This window comes from Tursiops truncatus, chromosome 2 (assembly GCF_011762595.2).
Source record: "Tursiops truncatus isolate mTurTru1 chromosome 2, mTurTru1.mat.Y, whole genome shotgun sequence".
Classification (NCBI taxonomy): domain Eukaryota; kingdom Metazoa; phylum Chordata; class Mammalia; order Artiodactyla; family Delphinidae; genus Tursiops; species Tursiops truncatus.
The window spans coordinates 61,179,452-61,203,397 of NC_047035.1; the positions used below are offsets into that span (position 1 = coordinate 61,179,452).

Sequence of the window (23,946 nt, forward strand, 5' to 3'; positions counted from 1 at the left end):
ATAATGTCCATTACCTAAGCCTGTTCAAAAATATATATTTCCAGAATACAGTGTTTCAAGTGGATTTTCACTTCTTATATCACATTTCTGATAGGTGCTATAAAATTATATAGTGTTTTTAGAAAAAAAATATTGAAGTATTCATAAAAGGCTTGTTTAATCCAGGTCATCTAAAACAGAGGCAATCAATAAAATATCTTCAGAATATGATAAAGCCTACAGTCAAGTAACACACTACCCTTTACTCCCTGACATTCTTACTAGGGAAGACAACACAAAATCTGGGCTTTTCCTTTCAGAAGCCTATAAATAAATTTTAGTTAATATGCCTGCTTCTAGCTTATAGTATCTGCTGTATCAGATATGACATTCCTTTGAATTAAGCACCAACTATTTAGTGAGTTACAGCCAGCTATGTGACAGCTATATGCTACAGAGCATCAAGGCTAGGAATCGCTGAGAAATATGAGGCAAGATGCTTTTCTTCAAGAAGTTTACAGTCTAGGGACTTCCCTGGTGGCACAGTAGTTAAGAATCCACCTGCCAATGCAGGGGACATGGCTTCGAGCCCCAGTCCAGGAAGATCCCACATGCCACAGAGCAACTAAGCCCGTGCGCCACAGTTGCTGAGCCTGCTCTCTAGAGCCCGCAAGCCACAACTACTGAGCCCACATGCCACAACTACTGAAGCCTGTACACCTAGAGCCTGTGCTCTGCAACAAAGAGAAGCCACCACAATGAGAAGCCCGCGCACCACAAGTGAAGAGTAGCCCCTGCTCCCCGCAACTAGAGAAAGCCCGCACGCAGTAGTGAAGACACAACCCAGCCAAAAATTAATTAATTAATTTTTTTTAAGTTTACAATCTAGTTAGAGAGCTGAAAATAATAGACTAGAAACAATGTTTTTTAAAATGCAAAGCAATGTATTCAATCAAGCATAATTATTATGCACAGGCTCCAAGTTCAATAGGGATTCAGTTTATATAGAGAGATGAGGATAAGTGTATAAATACAAGAAAATGCACCAGTTCCAATTATGCCATTGGGAAATAAAACTGGGGAAGAGCTGGGTTCTTGGGTTGGAAGGGCAGAGGAAGAGGGAAGTGACAATGGCGGTTCTCATTTCATGTCTTAATATAAAACCGCCTGAAGATATGTGCTTGTGTCAATTCGTTTTGAAAGTTCCTATATCCCTCTTTTGTTTACTTAGTCAACAGGAATCTATAAACCTGGAACTTTCAAGACACAAACTGAAGAAGGATGAAAACATATTTGTTATGGTTTCTTTCAGTTTTCACTGTTCTAAATCAAATAAGTTCAATTAATTTTCTTTAATGTTTTCTATTATAAAATCATTCAAAAATTTTTAACTAAAATAAAACTCAGCAAGTTACTACACAGCTAACCTATCTCTAATGTTCAGCAAAAACATTCGTAGTACCATTTGCAGATCTTATTACAAAAACGCTCTGATAGCCAGTGTCCCAGATGGTCCCCAGTGATTTCCATCTGGTGGTAATCATGCCCTTCAGTAGTCCCCTACTCAGTGAATACGGCAGACCTGTGTCATTAGTAAACTAGAGGGGAAATGACAGTGTGTAGCTTTATCATGTAAGATACGGCAGCTCCAACCTTGCTCTCTCTTAGAACACTAGCTCTAGGGGAAGCCAGCTGCCATGTCATGAGGACACTCACGCAATCCTATGGAGAGGTCCACATGATAAGGAATTGAGGTCTCCTGGAAACAGCCAGCACCTAACAGCTAGTCTTGTGATTGAGGTACCCTGAAAGTGGATCCTCCAGACTCAATCAAGTCTTCAAATAATGGCAGCCCCCAACAAGATCTTGACCACAATCCCATGACCTTGAGCCAGAATCATCCAGCTAAGCTGCACCTGAAGTCCTGACCCACAGAAACTATGTGAAATAATACATATTCATTGTTTTAAGCTGCTAAGCTTTGGGGTGATTTGTTACAAAGAAATAAACAACTTAAAAAGGCACTAAAGGTAAAACTCTAGCTCTTCAGATATTTCATGGCATTTCCTAGAGAACCTAAGATCTCAAGATCTCAAAACAATTACAATTCTTTATTTAGGTAATTATGTGTTTTCTTCCTTATTACCTATAATTACATAATTTTTCTTAGCCCTTTTAGAAGATATATATTGTTTAAGAAAGTCCATTAAAAAGTTAAGTATTTTGTGCTAGATCTTTAAGCAATACAAAAAGTATGTGCATTAGCAATAAATACTGGGTGATATTTAACACGCTGTTCTTTGTCCCACATAATTATCCTGTACATCACGAAACATTATCATCTAACATTTCATTACATATGTCAGCAACTTTAAAAGACACATGCTATGCACCATTACTATAGTATTTGTGAAAACCACAGAATTAGAGAGAATAAAAGAGCTTACACACCAACACCAAGAACACTAAGAACATGGTCCTTTGTCCTATTACTAGGTAAAGTCAATGAAGGAAATTCTGTAACTCCCCTGAGAAACACAAATCTATAAATAATATCCAACCTATGTTTATATTTTAGGCAATGTATACACCTTCCTTAGTTAAGATGAAGAATGACTAATGTCATCCATAAAGGAGAACTAATAATCAGATTTCATTTATCTCTTCCCCATACTAAACTCCAGCTCCTGCAAACTTTTCTCATATGGATCTGGGAGTGGAAATGGTAAGTTTTCAGAAGAATCCATAAGAATATTCTTGAAGCCTCCTCATCTCACACATGATTTAATAACATAAACACTTCAATAATAAAATTCGGGTCTCCAAGAGTAAGCTTATTTTTATTTACAACATACGACAAATATGTATTTATAATGACTACTAAGTATGAGGAATTATGTGGGGTGATGTGAGGGATAAAAAGACAAAAGATAAATAATGTTGCCTCCAGGTCATTTACAGTCTTAAAAGACAGATTTGGCGTTCATTCGATCCATCCTACTAAAAATAGAAAGACAAGTAAGACTCGATTCTGACCACTTGGGTATTCACAGCCTAGACAAACACATATATTGGTGTGTATGTAAATAACAATAATACGTGTCATAAGAGAGGCAGAAAGTAAATTTGAACCACGGAGTTAGGGCAAGGAGGGGGCAAATTAAATATTTTTAGAATAGAAGGCAGTATTTTCCTAAAATGGGCTATGAGAGAAAGGTAGGGTCTAAATGTGTCTGGGGCATACAAAGGGCATTTCATGTGGAGAAGGACTCTTTGGGCAAATTTTTAGGTCCTTTCTCTTCCTCGGGGGCAGGCACACACATGTCACTTACTGAAGATAAGCAGGGTGAGGACGGAAAAGATCTTCATATTGGCTCCCTCACTTCCCCCACATCTATTTCCAAGGAATGGTAATGAGTCTTTTGGCTGTGTGTGCTCACCTGATTCTCTAAAATGGCTTTTCTGACAAGCAGGATCCAATTCAAAAGGGAAATCACTCTATTCATCTGGTTTATATGAAGTTGTAAGAACTTGTACCAGATTATCTATATCCTTCATTTCCCTCCTCCTACTTTGCAAATTTCTGAAGCAAGAAAGTTCATCTCTGGGGGGAAGCAAGGAGCTTACTCAAGTCATCAAGTGACTCAATCAACATTCTTAGTCGGGAGCATCAGAAACAAACTCTTGTCATACAGGAGGCATTGAAAGACTGGCAAGAGTCACAGAATCAATGGGAGAAGGACCAAAGAGTCACAGAATCAAGAAGACAGAAGCATCATAATACTGTTTCAGCAAGAATAGACTTGCCAGGCTTCCTCATGACACAATGGCTCTGAATGAAACCTTACCAATTGTGCCATTACTTGGCACAAGTAATGATGTGCCAATTCCAAGCCTAGGGTTCAAGGGGTCTTGCATGTTGCTCTCTTGAGCTTCTGCTGTCACCATGAGAAAGGCATGCTTGGTCAAATCAATGGCTCCAGGGTAAAAACATGCATGGATGTGCCTGCTCTAGATGTTGGTCCCAGAGGGGAGACACAGGGCAGAATTGCCCCAGCTGAAGTCTCCAGCTGACCCACTGATACATGAAAAAGCCGAATAACTCACAGACACATGTGCAAGTCCAGCCTAGATCAACTGACTTGAGCCAATTCACAGATGTGAGAACTATAATAATACTGTCTTAAGCCACTAGATTTGGGGAGCTGTTTGTTACACAGCATTAGCTGACTGATACATCTGGTGATTGAAATTAGATTGCAAGAGAAAAGTATGAGGCTAGCAAGGTTAACTCATGAAGGATGCTCTATGCTATCTATGCTTTGGAATTGGAGTCTATTCTGTGGTCAGCAGGTATCCAGCCAAATTTTTAGTCAGAAATAACATAATAACAAGTTTCTGGTAAATAAACTTAGTGGGGGGGTAAGAACTAGCAGTTGGTACTGAAGATCTTGAAAGGATCCATGTGAAAGCTGATGAGGGTCTAATTTAAGACACAGTCAGTGGAAATAAGGAGAAGGTTTAAAAGAATATTCTCTTTAAATTCTCATTCTCCGTTCCTTAAGGATATCCTTACAGATCAAAAGTAAAGATTAATAAAAAAATAACCTTCAAGGTTTTGAAATATAGGGAGGCTCTCTTGAGTCTAAATGGAATTCACATATGTTTGGACAGTCTGGCAAAGTCTGACGGGACAGACTTCCCAAAATCTAATCTGCATGAATATGGAGTCACTTGTGGAAAAAAACCCAAAGAATAAAAAACCTAGCCATGATGAGCAGAACCCCACAAGAAAGCCTTGATCTGAGAGAGGTGACAATTCTCTCAAATTTGTCTCCTCGTCCAGCCCATCAGGACTCATGTCTGATTCATAGTAAGTATGTGTTTGGGGGGATGAGTGTTATAAATAAACAGTGAAACAGTTAATTAACTTAACACATCTCGCTAAGGGATGAAGAGTGCTTCTCCCCAACCCAATCCCCCTGCTCTAACCAGGGATAACTTGTTTAAAAAGCAAGATCTTTTTTTGTCGAATTCATGCTTGAAGGTCCAGCATGTAAAGTAGATCAAAAGGGAATCCTGGGACTTCCCTGGTGGTCCAGTGGTAAAGAATCCACCTTCCAATGCAGGGGACATGGGTTCGATCCCTGGTCAGGGGACTAAGATCCCACAAGCTGCGGGCAACTAAGCCGGCACACCACGTCTACTGAGTTTGCGTGCCTCAACTGGAGAGCCTGCATGCCACAAACTACGGAGCCCACACACCCTGGAGCCCGCGCACCACAACTAGAGAAGAGAAAACCCACACGCCGCAACTAGGGAGAAGCCCACGAGCTGCAACGAAAGTCCCGCATGCCTCAACGAAGATCCTGCGTGCCGCAACTAAGACCCAACGCAGCCAAAAATAAATAAAATAAATAAATAATAAATAAATCTTAAAAAAAAAATCTATCTATATACAAGGGAATCCTGCACTTAGGTGAGGGCTGATGGAGAGTGTTGGGAGGGCCAGTGCCCTGTCCACTCATTCCTCCTGCCCACCTCCACAGGATCCCAGGACTCCCTGGGACACTAGAAATCACTGTTCTTACTAAGTTACAACATAATATAGGTGGGCCGATCGAAGAACAAATTTACATTTAGAACTCGTTTCGTTTGTAAATTGCTTTATAATTACATATTCATTTGGTTCCAACATATTTAACTATATATGCTGGAGTAGGGTAAGAAAAAGAAGTAAGCTATTTAAATCAAGGCTCTTGCACGTGCGTGAGATGACAAGCTTGACTCAGCTGCTGCCTTAGTTGCCGGTACAGCCTCAGAGTACGAACATCACATCTAAGGAGTATGATTCCGGTTTTAAGGACATGTACAGCCCCAAAACATAACCAGCCAGGTCATCTTGGGCTCAGCCTAGCTCCCCTGAACTTACTTGGAGACTGTGTGGCTGTCTCATATGGCCCCTTTTCCTTCAAGATATTCAAGGGTAGTTAGGACTGTTCATCGTTTTCAACTTAAGTGTTGATTTGGGAAACTGACCCCCTCATAAGATAAAACTCCACATTAACTTTCATCATGGCAATTCTGTGATTTTTTCAAACAGTCAACAGTGGTACAAATGACACTGTTTTCTCAAAATTTTATGTATGTTAATACCATGAACTCACGTCTGAAGCAATTGGCATAACTAATAAAAAAGTTTCAATTTGATAACGTAAGAGAACTGATGATTTAGACTAACACTTGAAATCAACATGTAAATCTTGGTAATTAATCATCATATAATTTATATTTCAAAAGAAAAAATCATATACTTCAACGATTACAGTTTTGTGAGACCAAGATCTAAATTTTAGAGTGGAAGCATAGATATATTCTGAAAAATGTCATGAGTTTCCATAATCATTTCACTTCACATCCATTTCTAAAGTGAAGGTGAAAGACTTTTTCAGATATTTTACTTATCCAGGGCTTTTCTAAAAACAGAAAGCCAAGATTAGCCAAACCAAGAATAACCCCAACCGCAAGTCCCACCAGCTCACACGCACTTTTAAATAACAACGGCCAAGGGACTTCCCTGGTGGTCCAGTGGTAAAGCATCTGCCTTACAATGCAAGGGATGCAGGTTCGATTCCTGGCCAGGAAACTAAGATCCCCCATGCTGCGGGGCAACTAAGCCTGTGAGCCACAACTACTGAGCTCACGTGCCTCAACGAGAGAGCCTGCATGCCTCAATGGTGACCCAACGCAACCAAAAAAAAAAGAAAGAAAATAAATTAATTAAAAAAAAAACAATGGCCAAGGTCCTTGCAGTCTCTCTTTTGTTCAAAAGAGGAAAACTTGATCACATAAAATGACAGTCTTTCATAATACAATGTAAGTCAAGATTTGGCAAAGGATGGCCCACCTACCAAATCTGGCCAGCCACCTGTTTTTGTTTGGTCCATGAGCTAAGAATGTTTTTTACATTTTTAAGTGGCTTTTAAAAATCAAAAGAAAAATATTTCATGACGTGAAAATTATGTGAAATTCAAATTTCAATGGCCATTAATAACATTTTTAATTTCATCAATAAATATTTTTGGAAATTTGTATTCTCTCATTATATAAGTACCTACATAGTATTCCTGATTTTGCCTCTTGGCGCACAAAGCTTAAACTATTTACTACCTAGTACTTTACAGAGACGTTTGGTGACCCCTGATGTAAATGACTGATAAGTAATAAGAAATCACCACTCCGTGGGAAAAATGCATCTCTAAAGAGGACCAAAGGAATGAATTTTTCACTCTGAAATTTCAGACAAAACAAATACTTTTAAGAGTTGGTACATATCAACAAAAGAAATCAAACTATCTCCTTATGTAGAGTTACATGGGTTAAACTGATTTTATCACCTCACTACATACTGTATTGTGTGACAAACAACAGAAATTGGGATCTCCTCTCAGAATTAACTTTACTGGGAGTTTAAGTCAAAGAATTAAGCAACCACTCTACTTTTCCCTTTTGCTTTAAACTTGACAAGATTTTTATTAATCAAAATGATACTTTATAAAATTGATATCTGTGAAAAAATCTACTTAATGACAAGCAATGTATTAAATAATTTTCAATTCATGAAGCATATACCAATACAGGTATGCCTTGTTTTATTGCACTTGGCTTTAGTGCACTTTGTAGATAATGCATTTTTTACAAATTGAAGGTTTGTGGCAACCCTGAATCAAGCAAGTCTATCGGTGCCATTTTTTCCAACAGCATTTGCTCACCTGGCGTCTCTGTGTCATATTTTGGTAATTCTTGCAATATTTCCAACTATTTTCATTATTATATTTCTTACCGTGATCTGTGATCAGTGATCTTTGATATTACTATTGCAAAAAAGATTACAACTCGCTGAAGACTCAGATGATGGTTAGCATTTTTTAGCAATAAAATATTTTTCAATTAAGCTGTGTACCTTTTTTAGACATAATGCTACTGCACACTTAATAGACTACATTATAGGGTAAACATAACTTTTATACTCACTGGGAAACTCAAAAATTTGTGTGACTCACTTCATTGCAATGGTCTGGAACGAACCCGCAATATCTCCAAGGTATGACTGTAAATGTTTTATTTTTCTTTATAGATTGTTCAAATCATTCATACTGATATAGTTTCCCAAATACACTGGGTCCTTTCCTGGTTCAGTGCCCTTGCTTATGTTTGTCCCTCTGTTAGGAATTTTCTTTCTGAATACCCTCTTACAGTGGTTCTTTCCATGTAGCATATGTAGATAAATAAGACATTTGGGAGGTTTGGGGGAGGAGGAGGTTTTCTTTTTTTTTTACTGGAAAGTTTCCAAACCTTCAAAAACTTTTGAAAACAATTTTTTATTGAAATATCTCTCCTCCTTGAATGTTCACTCAGAATTCATTGTTCCCACAATGCATTACTTATACTTCTATTTTGCATTTATGCCATTCTATCTGATTAGAATGTGATTTTAGAATCATCCACCTCTACGTCTTTACAGATTTCAAGAAGCTGGTTGTTTTCTGGTGTTCCTCATCTCCAGAGTCGCATCCCCAAAGTGCATATGCAGAAAGGAGGAGCTATCTTTGACATCTCTCCCCTCCCTCACCTCCCAAATCCAGTTCATCACCAAATCCTTAAATTGCTGCATAAATATTTCTGGAACCCCTACCATAGCATCTTAACTGTTACAACCCACAACCAATCTAACCACCTCCTACCACAGCCATTCATTCCCCACACTACAGTCAGGATAATCCTCTTAAATCAAACTCTCATCCATATACACACACACTGACATCCCTGACTATTTCATCTACCCATATCACAAGGGATCCTAGCACCATGTGGCTTGCAAAGTTGTGCTGGAGTTTGAAGCCTGTATCTTCCACTAGATCATAAGGGTGTGATCTGTTTACAGTGGCCGCTCAAAGACGTTTCATGATTGGATTAATGCTCGGCAACACCTCATTCTTTGCATTCTCAAGGTTGCCAACTACTTTAAAGGAGTCCATTTTGGAAGTTCCACACTTAATTCTATAATTTTTGGAATATCTTTTGAAACTGCCTTCAAAGACAGTTTGCCATCCACAAAAGAAAAATTGTCTTTGTTTTCATTGCTACACCTGGATTTTTGACCCAGAAAGGTTTTACTCCAAAGTGTTCACCCATTTTATTTGAAACACATTGCTTTAAATGACATTTGCTTGTTTCCAAAATATCTAACCCACCTTCAAAAGCTAGATACTTGACAAGAGATAGGCAAAAGAATGTGCCATGAACTATGAAAGCTAAGAATTACTGAGCGCTTAGCGTGCTCCAGGCATCACTGAACTCTTGACAAACATATTCAACAAACCCAGGTGATAATGACATTTATCATTCCAACAGTTTTCATATTAAAAGAAAACAACAACAAACTGAAGTTAAGAGCAGTGGTTAAGACTTTGTAGGAAAGTAGCTTATGAATACCTGCAAATATTGGGTAATGGTAGGTATTGGGTAGTGGTAGTATCAGATTAATATTTATCTTTGCATTTCCTGGGAATCTATAGCCTTATTTCATTATTGTTTGTTGATTCCTGTTCAAAGTATTTTGGGTCCCTGCATGATACTGAGTCATGCTGAATAAGCCTGGGAGGAGCTGTTAGAAAAATAAAAATCTAGAACAGGGATATGATATGCCTACATTATAGATACAGCAAAAAGTTGAAAGAAAAGGAAGGTTACTTCAAATTGACACAAAGGTAGTTCTAGAATAAAAGAGTAATCCTGGTTGGCTGTTCGTACTCTATAAATTCAAGATAACATAACTCATATTAATAGTGTGGTAGCAAAGTAGCAATATAGAAATTAAAACACAAGGTTTTATTTTTAAACTGCTGGAAATAGCTTAAAATGCAGAAGTTAAATGGAAAATAGAAGAATTAATGTGAGAAGCTATCCACTTTATACATAAGAGTATTTTTTCTTTTTTAGTCTTTGCTCTTCTGGGTACCATTCAGTTTCTCAATTTAGATAAACATATTTGTCATTTAGGTTTTATCATAAATATTCATCTTTACAGTATCAAAATTCAAGGGTGGTATTTGGCCATGATTCTTATTTTTCCAGTCTTTATGTCAAAACCTCTAGGCCTGCTACACTAGACATGAAAGTGGTTTAAACAGCTAGGGTGTGAGGTGGGGGTGGGGGTGATAGGTGTCAGTGGCACACCCTACGAGCAGCCAAAACAACTCACTCACAGAGTTTCCAAACCCATCCACAGGGTAATGAAATCACACACTTAGTATGGATTTAAAAATTATTTAAGGAACAAGTTGATAAATGGAAAAGCATAATCTCCAGATTAGCATTAATAGATTATAATCAACTATAAAATCTAGCCTTATTCTCTATAAATTAGAAAACAAAAAATTTTAATGACTCAAATACCTGACTTACCCATATTTCTGAGAGTGCTAAAATACAACCATACAAAAATCTATAGGATGCAGCAAAAGTAGTCCTAAGAAGGAAGTTCATAGCAATAAGGCCTTCCTCAAACAACAAGAAAAATCTCAAATAACAACCTAAACTACCACTTAAAAGAATTAGAAAAAGAACAAACAAAACCTAAAGTCAGCAGAAGGAAGGAAATAATAAAGATCAGAGAGGAAATAGATAGAGATCGAAAAAAATCAATAAAACCAAGAGCTCATTTTTTGAAAGGGTAAACAAAATCAACAAACCTCTGGCCAGGCCACCAAGAAAAGAGAGATGATCTAAATAAACAAAATAAGAAATGAAAGAGGAGAAATAACATCTGATACTGCTGAAATACAAAAAACCATAAGAGAGTACTATGAACCATTATATGTCAACAAATTGGACAACCTAGAAGAAGTGGACAAGTTTCTAGAAACATATAGCCCACCAAAACTGAATCAAGAAGAAATAGATAATTTGAACAGAGCAATCACTAGAAGTGAAATAGAAAATGTAATTAAAAACAAACAGACAAATGAACAAACAAAAATCTCCTTGCAAACAACAGTCCAGGACTGGATGGCTTCACTGGGGAATTCTACCAAATATACAAGGAAGAACTTATACCAATTCTTCTCAAACTCCTCCAAAAGACTGAAGAGGAGGGAACACAACCAAAGTTATTCTATGAAGCCACCAACACCCTGATACTAAAATCAGACAAAGAAACTACCAAAAAAGAAAATTACAGGCCAATATTTTTGATGAATATACATGCAAAAATTCTCAACAAAATACTAGCAAACAGAATCCAACAACACGTAAAAAAGATCATACACCATGATCAAGTTGGATTCATCCCAAGGTCACAAGGATGGTTCAAGATATGCAGATCAGTGTGATATAACACATCAATAAAAGAAAAGACAAAAACCACATGATTATTTCAATAGATGCAGAAAAAGCATTTGGTAAAATTCAACATCCATTCATGAAAAAAACTCTTAGCAAAGTGGGTATAGACGGAACATATCAACATAACAAAAGCCATTTATGACAAACCCACAGCCAACACAATACTCAACGGTGAAAAGCTGAAAGCCTTCCCACTAAAATCTGGAAAAAGACAAAGATGCCCACTCTCACCTCTTCTATTCAACATAGTATTGAAAGTCTTAGCCACAGCAATCAGACAAGAAAAAGAAATAAAAGGTATCCACATTGGAAGGGACAAGGTCATTATATCCAAATGATACGATACTATAGAGAAAGAGAATCCTAAAGACTCCACACAAAAACTACTGGAACTGATAAATGAATTCAGCAAGGTAGGAGGACACAAGATTAACAGACAGATATCTGTTGCGTTTCTAATAGAAAGGGAAAGTTTAAAAAATCCCTTTTAAAATAGCATCAAAAAATAAAATATTTAGGAATAAATTTGACCAAGGAGGTGAAAGACTTATATGCTGAGAACTATTAAACACTGATAAAGGAAACTGAAGATGATTCAAAGAAATGGAAAGATATCCTATGCTCTTGGATTGGAATAATTAATATTGTTAAAAGTAATCTACAGATTTAATGCAATCCCTATCAAATTACCTGTGACATTTTTCACAGAACTAGAACAAATAATCCTAAACTTTATATGGAACCATAAAAGACCCAGAACTGCCAAAGCACTCCTGAGGATAAAGAACAAAGCGGGAGGCAGAACCCTCCCAGACTTCAGACAATACTATGAAGCTACAGCAATCAAAACAGCGTGGTAGGGGACTTCCTTCGTGGCACAGTGATTAAGAATCTGCCTGCCAATGCAGGGGATGTGGGTTCGATGCCTGGTCCAGGGGGATCCCACATGCCACGGAGCAACTGAGCCCGTGTGCCACAACTACTGAGCCTGCACTCTAGAGCCCACATGCCTCAACTACTAAACCCTGTGTGCCTAGAGCCCGTGCTCCGCAACAAGAGAAGCCACCACAGTGAGAAGCATGTGCACCACAACAAAGAGTAGCCTCCAGTTGCTGCAACTAGAGAAAGCCCATGTACAGCAACGAAGACCCAATGCAGCCAAAAATAATCAATAAGTAAAATAAATACATTTATATAAAAAAAAAGGTATGGTATTGGCACAAAAACAGACATGGGGATCAGTGCAACAGAATAGAGAGCCCAGAAATAAATCCACACATCTATAGTCAATTAATCTTTAACAAAGGAGGCAAGAATACACAATGGAGAAAAGACAGGCTCTTCAGCAAGTGGTGCTGGAAAACTTGGACAGCCACATGTAAATCAATGAAGTTAGACCACACCCCCACACCATATATAAAAATTAACTTAAAACCGCTTAAAGACTTCAATATAAGACCTGACACCATAAAACTCCTAAAAGAGAACATAGGCAAAACATTTTCTGACATAAATCCTAGCAATGTTTTCTTAAGTCAGTCTCCCAAGGCAATAGAAATAAAAGCAAAAATAAACAAATGGGACCTAATTAAACTTACAAGCTTTTGCACAGGTAAGGAAACCATAAACAAAATGGAAAAATAACCCACATAATGGGAGACAATATTTACAAACAATGCTACCAACAAGGGATTAATTTCCAAAACATACAAACAGCTTATACAACTCAATAACAAAAAACAAACAACCCAATTAACAAAGGGGCAAAAAACGTAAATAGACATTTCTCCAAAGAAGACATACAGGTGGCCAACAGGTACATGAAAAGATGCTCAACATAGCTAGTTGAGAAATGCAAATCAAAACCACAATGAGGTATCACCTCACACCAGTCAGAATTGCCATCATTAAAAAGTCTACAAATAATAATTGCTGGAGAGGGTGCAGAGAAAAGGAAACCCTCCTACACTGTTGGTGGAAATGTAAATTGGTGCAGCCACTATGGAGAACAGTACGGAGGTTCCTTAAAAAACTAAAATTAGTGTTACCACATGATCCAGCAATCGCACTCCTGGGCATATATCCAGAGAAAACTCTAATTCGCAAAGATACGTGCACCCCAGTGCTCATAAAAGCACTATTTGCAACAGCGAAGACATGGAAGCAACCTAAATGTCCATTGACAGATAAATGGATATGAAGATGTGGTGTGTGTGTGTGTGTGTGTGTGTGTGTGTGTGTGTGTGTATCACAATAGAATATTACGCAGCCATAAAAAAGAATGAAATAATGCCATCTGCAACAACATGGATGGACCTAGAGATTATCATACTAATTGAAGTAAGCCAGACAGACAAAGACAAATATCACTTATATGTAGAATCTAAAAAAAAAAATGATACAATTGAACTTATATAAAAAACAGACATAGACCCACAGACATAGAAAACAAACTTATGGTTACCAAGGGGGAAAGGGGCGGAGGGATAAATTAGGAGTTTGGGATTAGCAGATACAAACTACTACGTATAAAACAGATAGACAACATGGTCCTACTGTATAGCACAGGGAACTATATTCAATATCTTGTAATAAACTATAATGGAAAAGAATATGAAAAAGAATGTATAACAATCACTTTGTTGTACACCAGAAACTAACATAACATTGTAAATTAACCAGACTTCAATTTTAAAAAAAGAGTAAGGGACTTCCCTGGTGTTCCAGTGGTTAAGACTCGGCTCTTACAATTCAGGGGGTCTGGGTTCGATCCCTGATCAGGGAACTAGATCTCACATGCTGCAACTAAAAGATTCCCACATGCCACAACGAATCCCTCATGTGGCAACGAAGATCCCATGTGCCACAACTAAGACCGGGTGCAGCCAAATAAATAAATAAGAGTAAAAAACAATAAAACAATTATCTCAGACAAGCTTTAACTATAAGAAGACATTGCTTTAAATAAACACTCTTCTAATTGGGAGCAAATATATTAAAGGAAGTTTACTTTGGACATGACTCAAAAGACAGTAAGAACCTCAAAATGTATTCTGCAAGACTTATTTATTCTTGTGTCTTGCTATTGTAATGCGTATACTAAGTTGCAAATAAAGGCATACAATAAAAACAACAATAAACATTGATAAGCTGACCTAAGAATATCTTGTAAATATTTTATTATTTTATCAGAAATGCTCTATGAAATGTAACCTCATTTTACAAAAATGAAAGCCCAGAAGCAAAAGAAGTCAAACTGCAGAACCTCAGAAAGATTTAGGAATTGGAGGCAACAATCTCCAAACGTGAAGGTGCAAGTGAGGCTGAAGACAGCCTCCCTAGACACCCCTTCATACAGCCAAATAACTGTCTCTCCCACACCAGAGCAGAGGACAGAAAGGGTTGAAAATAAAATACGCCAGCAAGAATGAATACATCAATACAAAAAAAGAAAAATTGAGAAAATTCTCCCAGAACAAAGAGGCGACAAGAAGGAGGAAAATAGTAGGGAAATATATAAAAATAAAAGAATCACTCCACGGCTTCCCTGGTGGCGCAGTGGTTGAGAGTCCGCCTGCCGATGCAGGGGACACGGGTTCATGCCCCAGTCCGGGAGGATCCCACATGCTGTGAAGCGGCTAGGCTCGTGAGCCGTGGCCAATGAGGCTGTGCGTCCGGAGCACAGGCTCCGCAGCGGGAGAGGCCACAACAGCGAGAGGCTCGCATACTGAAAAAAAAAAAAAAAAAAAAAAAAGAATCACTCCAAATAATAGGAGAACAAACACCCAAATAATAGCAGTTCCAGAGAACCAACATTCAAATAATATGAGTTCCAGAGAGAATTGAGAAAACACAGATGAAGACTTTTCTAAATAATAAAAGGAAATTCCCCAGAACTGAAGGGTATGAGTTATTAGAATGAAAGGGCTATGGAGGGCCCTTAAATGATAAATGAATGATAAAGGATCCACATCATGTCATTGTGAAATTGAAGAAAACCTGGGGTAAAAAGCTTTTGGAGAGGGGAGAAAAGGTCACTAAAAAGGAATAGAAATGAGAACATCATTGAAGTTCTCACCTACAACCACAGATGTTAGAAGAAGATGGAACAACACTTCCAAAATTTTGAGTAAAACAACTTGCAACCTAGCATTCTGTGACCAAACCATTAAGTGAAGGTAGAATAATGAAATTTTCACAAGTGAGATCTTTTATAAAAGGTACCTCCCATGTATCCTTTCTTGGTAGTTAGTAAATCAAGAAAGGGGAAAATATGGGATTCAATCAACGGATGTTGAAGGCAAATGCCACAGCTAAGTAGCAGCCCAGAGAGCAATTAATCCTGATCTTACCAGGAAATCAAAGAACTCCAAAAGGAATGTCTCAAAGAAAGAACACGAGAGATTGTATGACGTATCAAAGAGCTCAGGAATAAATTAGTGATGTTTACATAAAAAACTAAGAAATTTGGGAAAGAAAGAAAACCTTTGCAATCGTCAATTCTAGGAAAAAGTAGTTACTCAATAAAGAAAATGTTAGTTGTGATATCTTCCTAAATAATATATTTCAAATACCAAAAATTATGATTAACTATATTGAGAAAATAGGAAAGTGTATGTGCCATGGGGTGGGGGTAAGTGGTAGTAAAAGCACTAAATTGTCATATTCCATAAAGGAAATCAATAGATGCTATCTAATATAAAAAAATCAGAAATAGCAGCATTAAAATATTATTTAGAAATACAAAGATACATGTAAGATGAAATAGCTAAAAGGTTGAATAGTAATTTTCTATGGGGAGTAGAAATGGGAGGTATGGAACTGTTGTTATAAACCAAGTAGTAATATACGACTTTTTAAACTATATGTATTATTTTGACCAAAATTAAAAGTAAATTAAAAATAAAACAATAAATAAAGCAATAAAACAACAACAACATTAAATCCATTTCTTCTTACGTCTTCACTCTCTCTCTCTCCCCACCAGGTCTTTCCCCTTAGCATATAAACATCCTTTCAAAGAAAATCCTTATATAACCTCTTCCAGCCATAGTCCAGATTCTTTTCTTTCCATCACAGCCGATTTTCCTGCAAATTATCCTCTAATCTGCTGCAACAGATTAAGTTGAACCATGTGGAAAAGTGTTGATCTCATCATTTTTTACCTATAAAAAGAGGATTTCATATGGTTCAACCTAATGGCTTACTCTTATTACCACCAAATTCTGAGTCCATCACCTGAATATGTCCTGTCGTCTGTTTCATTTCTACCCTGCTCTCCAGCCACACTGCCCCGCCTTAATTCAGACATTCTTCATTTCTTTCTGGATTAAGGCTTTAACCTCCTAATGCTTGCTTCCCACCAGGCCATGTTGGCACTGCTGCCGGAATGGTCTTTCTAAACACTCACTGTATCATGTCATTCCCCTACTTAAAATGTATCCCAATACCATCAGAATCAAACCTAAACTCTCTCACAGCGAAACGCTGACCACTGTCTACCTCTCTTGCTTATCCTCCTCCATTCTCTGTACCCATCCTAGACAGACCACAGCTTTGCATTCTATACTTGAGTCATACTAAACATTCAGTGTTTTCTTAAATGATCCCAAAAGTAATCACGGATGAAAAATATATAAAAATTCAATTTCTTCTATGGGCCAAGTCAATACTGAAAAGGCTAATTATGTTCACTAAAATATTCAAACGCATAGTGACAGGGAACTAAGAACAAGTCGTATTGAAAGAAGAAGAGAGAGAGAAGGAAAGAATGAGAGAAAGAAAAAGAGGAGTGGAAAAGGCAGGGAGGAGAGGAATCTGGAAGAAAACAGCTTCACCTCAATTTTACTGTGTAACAACTATGCGAAGAAAATTTGCAAACACTACAACTAATCTGTGTTCAGGAAATTGTTCTCCATTTTCCAAAAAATGATAAAACTAAGACCAACTTATGGTTAGCCTTAAGGAATATATGTACCAAGTATTAGTACTTCTATTTATCTTTTGGTGAAGAACTGCGTCATTAAATTTTAAAAGCCGTCCAACCAGTTCTCAAACTAGCACCTCATCCAACAAAAGCTTAATTGGGTTTGGAGTTTTGTTTAAACTGACAGCTGTGGTTCAAAAAGCCCCCAAGGTCAGCAATATAGTTTACATCAAATGGCCCAAAGGTATCCTGTGGTTCTGTGGTGGTTATTTTTTATTCTGATTTGCAACTATCTAGTTAATAGCTCTCTGCTAAGAATGTGGCATATTCAAATGCAAAATATTTTTACAGTATCTCTGAATCAATTAAAAAAAAAGGAAAAAAAAACAATTGTTCCTCACCTGTTCACTGTGCAGACATCCTGCACCCTCACAGATCTAGCCAAGACAGGAAGCAGGATGTAAGCAAAAAAGGCCTTTGAGCAGGTAAAGAGATGTCAGCAAAGGCTTGTGCAGAGGAAACTCACAAACTTTCCCATAGGAAAGCTTGGGAGGCCCTCCCTCAGAGGCTATTTACTCTCACTTTACAAACAATATTACCAGGCTTATTTACCTAGTTTCAAAGCCTAAGGCAGAATAGAAATAACATATTAGGAAGAGAGCTATGGGAGAGGAGCTACTTACAGCATACTGAAATACCGACTGCAAAACAGAGACAGTTGTCAGCCTAATGGGAAGGAGGAAACAAAAATGATAAAAAGAAAACAAGAGAACTCAAAACACAGTTGGATATAGGGTGTGGGGGACAAACACCCCATTCACCCAATAAGACCATGGCATCACTTTATTACTGCATAGGATAAGGAACAACTTCCAAAATGGCATCCTTTGTCCTCAAGAAGAGGATCAACTTAGCACCTCTGCTAGGGCATACCTGAGCTAGGTAATGGGAATGCAAGGGGGGACAAGTCCCGCCCACTTTTACAAAGGGGAAGAAGTATAACAGATTTTAGAATATGTTCCTACTGGAAGAGTAAACATTTTAAAAGGGCATATTTTTCTTGAATCCAAATTATTAAGAAAATTCAGCATCTACAATGGTTCATTTGCTAAGGGACCCTTATGATGACAGTTACAAAGTATCTGAAATCTAGGTGAAATATATATTGAGTTGTAGAATCTAAACTCCACACATGTTTCAAATAACTGTTAAGATAATATGTAACATCAAAGAACACAAAAGTAGTAGTTAGAGGATCTGGAGTTTGCTCCCTTTGCTCCACCACTAACTGTATATGACCTTGCCAAGTCAGCTGAGACTCTGTCTCCTCATCTGTCAAATGAGGGTCTGAAGAGATAGTTTTCAAGAATCCACTGACATTTCCCCCCATCCCACATACCCAATATTCTCCCTTTATTCAACTTGGCAATTCTGGGCCCATGGCCCTAAGCAAAAGGTGCTATTGCAGAACATAAAATGATAAAGGAAGAGTCCTTTTCTGGCTTTCGGGTTTCAAAATCCAGGGAGCCTTGTGGAAAAGAAGAACATAGGACAATAACAATGGATTTGGGAGAAAACAAGACGTATTTATCTGAGTAATATGTCCCTCCTTCACAGATAGAAAAGAACTGAATTCCTGGACCAGAAGAAGTTTGTGGGGAGGTGATGAAAACATAGATGCTGGTGGATCCCTGGGATAGGGACGAATACCCAGCTCCCCAGGGCTAAGCCCAAAGAAAACAAGAGGGAGATGTGTTCGTAGGAATGGAGAGCAGAAAACATCTGAGATCACGTCCCATGGAGAATCCAAGAAGCAGCAAGATCCCTGAGAAGACATGACCATGTGGGAGCATCAAGGCAGATGGAGCATTGTATAATCTTACAGAGTTTACCAGGCCCCAGCGTGTCTTGAGAACAGCAAAATGACTTCTGTATACCCAAGAGTGGCAAACACAGATGGGAAATCTGGGGAAACTGAAGGCGCCATAGAGATGGGAACAAGGGGCAACTCAACAGGGAGCTCTGTAGACTGATGATGGAGGGGAGATCTGTCAAGCAAGTGGCATCTGTTGCCCATCACCAGGAGTAGAAGTCCAAACACTTCTGCCCACTGCATCTTGGTACTGGAGGAAAGCACAACACAGTCAAGCGCTGGAGGGAGGGAACAATGTTACATACAGAAGAGACAGAGTAAGATCAGCTTCACCAGTGGCCGGAGGTCCGCCATGGCCAGCAAGTCCCTCCCGACGGCCAATGCAGGACCATAGGCCTTCCTACACCCCTCTTGTGCTGTACAACAAAGGGCCCCGTCCCCTCCCTGCAGTGGGCAGATAAAGTAGTGGGGCTGGCCACATGCCATATAAAACACACACTTAAGCAGAACAAAGACATACATTTTGAGTCTGAAACAAGAAAAGATATTCCCACACAAGGATGCAAGTCCAACACAAGCTGTGAGGACTCTATCTTTTGGTAGGGAAGTATTCCAAGCCCAAGGCCCATTCTTATGTGGCTGAGTTGGAGGGTCAAGAGACTTCATGTATGACACTCCCTTTCTCAACATGACCCAAGTGGACCACCAGATGGAAGTATGTCCCAACAAAGATCAGAATGGGATGTAATCTTAAGGGACTCTGTAACTATCCCTATCCCAGAGATAGGGAATCCCCAAATTGCCTAAGACCAAATTTCTGTGGTCCTGATGGAATAAGAACTCCAAATAAAGACTAAATTGAGTTCTAGAGAATAAACATATTTCTTGCGCATCTGTGTTTGGAGACTGAGATTCATACCCACTACATGCTGAGACAGACTCCACAACTATAAAATCAAAAGACTAAACCACAGAATAAGAAATAATCTATGAATAACTCCATGCCAATAAATGCAGCAAAATTTAATTTAAAAAATTATTGTCTAGAAATACATGTCACAAAATTGACCTAGGGGGAGGGAGGGAATTGAAAGTCTGAATAAACTAATAATCATTAAAGAAACAAATAATTTTTAAAAATCTCTCTTTACCCAAGACACAAGCCACAACATTACAAGTGAAAACCACCAAAGTTTCAAGGAACAAACAACCCCTCTCTCAAACAAACTGTTTTGAGAAAATAGAAAAAGATAGAAAGCATCCAACTTATTGGCTAGTACAACCTTAATACCAAAAATGGACAAGGACTGTACAAGAAAAAAGTATACACCAATCTCACATATGAACATAAATGCAAACACCCCAATAGAAATTCTCAGTGTATGAAAACATACTGTAACATAAACAAGAACTTTCTCTCAGAATGCAAGAACAGTTCAGATGCACTACCACATAACAACAACAGAATAAAGAGGAAAAAAGAATTCAATAAAATTCAGCACCTGTTAATGATAAAAATTTTTAGCAAGCTGATAAAGGAAGCGAAAATAAAGAGCATCTATCAACAAGCTATAGTAAACATCATACTTAGTGGTGAAATTAAAAACCAAGCCTTTGTTTTAAAGTCAGATAAAAAACAAGGAGGCTCACTATCACCACTTTTATTCAACACAAATTTTAGTAAACAAGAAGTTCTACAGGCTAACTATTGGAACAAATAAGAGTTAAGAGAGGTTATGGGATACATGAGCAACACATTAAAACCAATATGGTAATAAACAATTCGAAAATGTAAATAGAAAACAATCTCATTCACAAGAGCAATAAAATCTATAAGGTAGATATAGTTACGTGTGTATAGCTAAATGTTATAGTTAAAACTTTATGGTTAAACCTTACAGCGCTCATCTAACTTGACCCAGGAGGATCTGACACAGTTATCACATCCTTCTGAAAATACTTCCTTCACTTGGTTTCTAAGACCCCATATACCTTCTCTTGGTTTTCCTCCCATACCTGGCTTTCCTTCTCAGTTTTTTTTGTTCATTCTACCTCTTCTCCAGCCTCTAAACGTTGGTGGGCCCCCGGGCTCTTAGTCCTTAGATTTCTTCTCCTTTCCAACTATACTCTTCCCTTTGGTCATCTCTTCCAGTTTAATAAATTCAAATACCACCTAATCCCTGATGAGTCCCAATCTTTCTAGCCCTAACATTTCCTCTGACCTCTAGAATTTAAGTAATTACCTATTCAACATCTCCACTTGGAATTACATTAGGCACCTCAAACTTAAGCCAACCCCACAACCTAGCTCACCCTTGGTCTTCTCCATCTCAGAAAATGAAAACTATATTCTATCAGTTAGCTTCACCCACCAAAAACCATGGAGTCATCCTTTACCCTTCTCCCTCCACATATTCAACCCATAAGTGACCTTCAGAATGCATGCTTAGACCATTTCTCACCTCCTTTCCACCACTATCACCATAGTTGGACAAAGCCACCATCATCTCTAATGTGGATTACTGCAGTAGGCACCTAACTGGTCTTCCTCCACCACTCTTTCCCCTGTAATTTACTGTCCACACAGTAGTCAGTTGATCATTTTAAAACAAGGTCAGATCATGTCATGCCTCTGCTCAAAACCCTCCAAAGTCTTCCCACGTCACTCAGAGTGAAATCCAAAGTTTTTATGAAGACTACCGCACTCTACGCATCAGTGATTCTCAGCAGGGATGATACTGTTTCCTAGGGAACATTTATAAATTGCCTGAGGGTGGGGGCAGCATTTTTGATTTTTACAACAGGAAAGTTCTACTGGCATTTAATGTACAAGGAAGGACTAGGGATGCACCAGACATCCTGCAGTTCACAGGACAGTCCCATAAAACAGAAAATGTCCCTCATCGTGTATAAATTTTTCAAATGTCTGGGAAGGCTTTCTTGTGGGTGAAGAGCATTTTATAAATATCTGAGACCAGACTCTAACACCATTTTAAATATTAAAGCACAAAATATTCCCCTTATTTAACCCACACTATGTTTTCCAGGAATACAACTACTATGTAAACCAAAGAAAGATTGTACCTTATTTTCTTGGGAACTTCAACAAGAGTTTCTTACCATTTTAGAGTATCAGGTCAACCAAAGGCAACTCTGCTAATAGTCTGTTCACCAGAACAACACACCTGTTTCATTATGCATCGTTAGCAGTTGCATACAAATATATACAAGAGGATAAATGAATTTCATTTTGTAAACTTAGAACTGAACATAATTAATTTAGCAAAGACATGTGAAACACAGAAATAATATTTAATTAATAAAGGGACTAACTATATATCATTACCAATCTATGTAATTCTTAAGTGCTTTTAGCAAAGGATAATAAATTTGTCATAAAAATTACATGTTGAAGTTATTTTTTAAATTTTGAATGGCCTCGTTTGGTTTTTTTGTTTGTTTGTTTTACTCTCAAACTGTCCACAATGGTCCATTTCTCCATGTCTTCTTGTATTACTCCTTTTTTTTCCAGTCTATCCTGTAGTCTCATCATCTATCAAAAGATATGGATTGCAAGCTCTAAGTTCCGGACTCTGAATGTGTCCTGACATCTGTTAAAATTTCAAGTTGGGAGATATGGGGCTTTTTTTTTGATGCTTTTTCACTTTGTCGCATGTCACAAAAGAAATTTATTTTGACAGTACACTTATAAAGAGGCCTAGCTCATTCTCTCCATTTCAAAAGTCTTTAATTGTTCGTAGCATACTTCCCCACTTCACTTAAAGTTATTTCCCATTTTCTCTTATCATACACACATTAAGTCTAGTTTGCTATTATTTATCTTAATGTGTATTCTAGTGCCACCTGTACTGCTTTTTCATTTTTTGGTCTTTCTTATAAATTATGACCACTTATATTCCTACACAAATCACATTCATTATCAGTAGATACAAGCAGCTAACAACTTTATTATGTCTTCTAGTGTAGTCATTTATAATTATAATTTAATTATTCATCACTCATTTTTTCTTTACGTTACAAATAGGGCATTATATTGAGTTTTGACATTACATAGGTAGGTAGATGATAATTATCTATTAATTTCACTTCAGGTTAGTAAAAGGGGTAAAATTATATGCAAAGTACATGCAATAAGAAGGCAGTGCTAAGTCTGATAGTATTGAGAACAACTGCCTTGGCTGATCTGGCTCTTGGCTTCCTCTCTGACTTTTCTCCTATCATAGCCCCCATTCAAAGCCCCCCACCTTGCTGTTCCTCAAACACCACAGAAATATTTCTGCCTTGAAGATTTACAGTGTTTCTTCCCTTTGCCTGGAATGATCTTCCCCTATATATGGCCTGCTCCATTACTTCCTTCAGACCTCTGCTCAAACGCCATGTTCTCTTATAGCCCTTTCCTGACCATCCAATTGAAACATCTCTCCATTATTCTTCTTTATGTCACTTATTGCCACCTGACACATTACTGATTTGTTTACTCTCTGCCTCATGTCTCTAGAATGCAAAGTGGCCCAAGAAAGGGGCTTCATTTGTTCATTGCTGCTTCCCAGTGTCTAGTATGGTGCCAGATATGATAGGTACCCGATAAAACTGAATGGATAGGCGAATGTCTTAAAGGCCAAAGAATGTGCTGGTAGGAGCCTGAACCTAGCAGGTTGGTTCCAGGTCCTTCATCCCCAATTGACACAATGCTGCCATGCTATTAAATGTTTGGGATATTGAACATCTGTTGAATATTTCA

General features: G+C 37.9%; 1 protein-coding gene across 1 annotated transcript in view; it reads right to left on the reverse strand.

The window, feature by feature from the left end:
• Nucleotides 1–21,688, reverse strand: part of LOC141277805 (uncharacterized) — a 109,177-nt gene extending 87,489 nt beyond the window's left edge. Inside the window, exon 1 of the mRNA XM_073799896.1 lies at nt 21,647–21,688. Within this exon, the coding sequence (XP_073655997.1) occupies nt 21,647–21,688 (42 nt within the window). The remainder of the gene's footprint in view (nt 1–21,646) is intronic.
• Nucleotides 21,689–23,946: the final 2,258 nt, after the last annotated feature.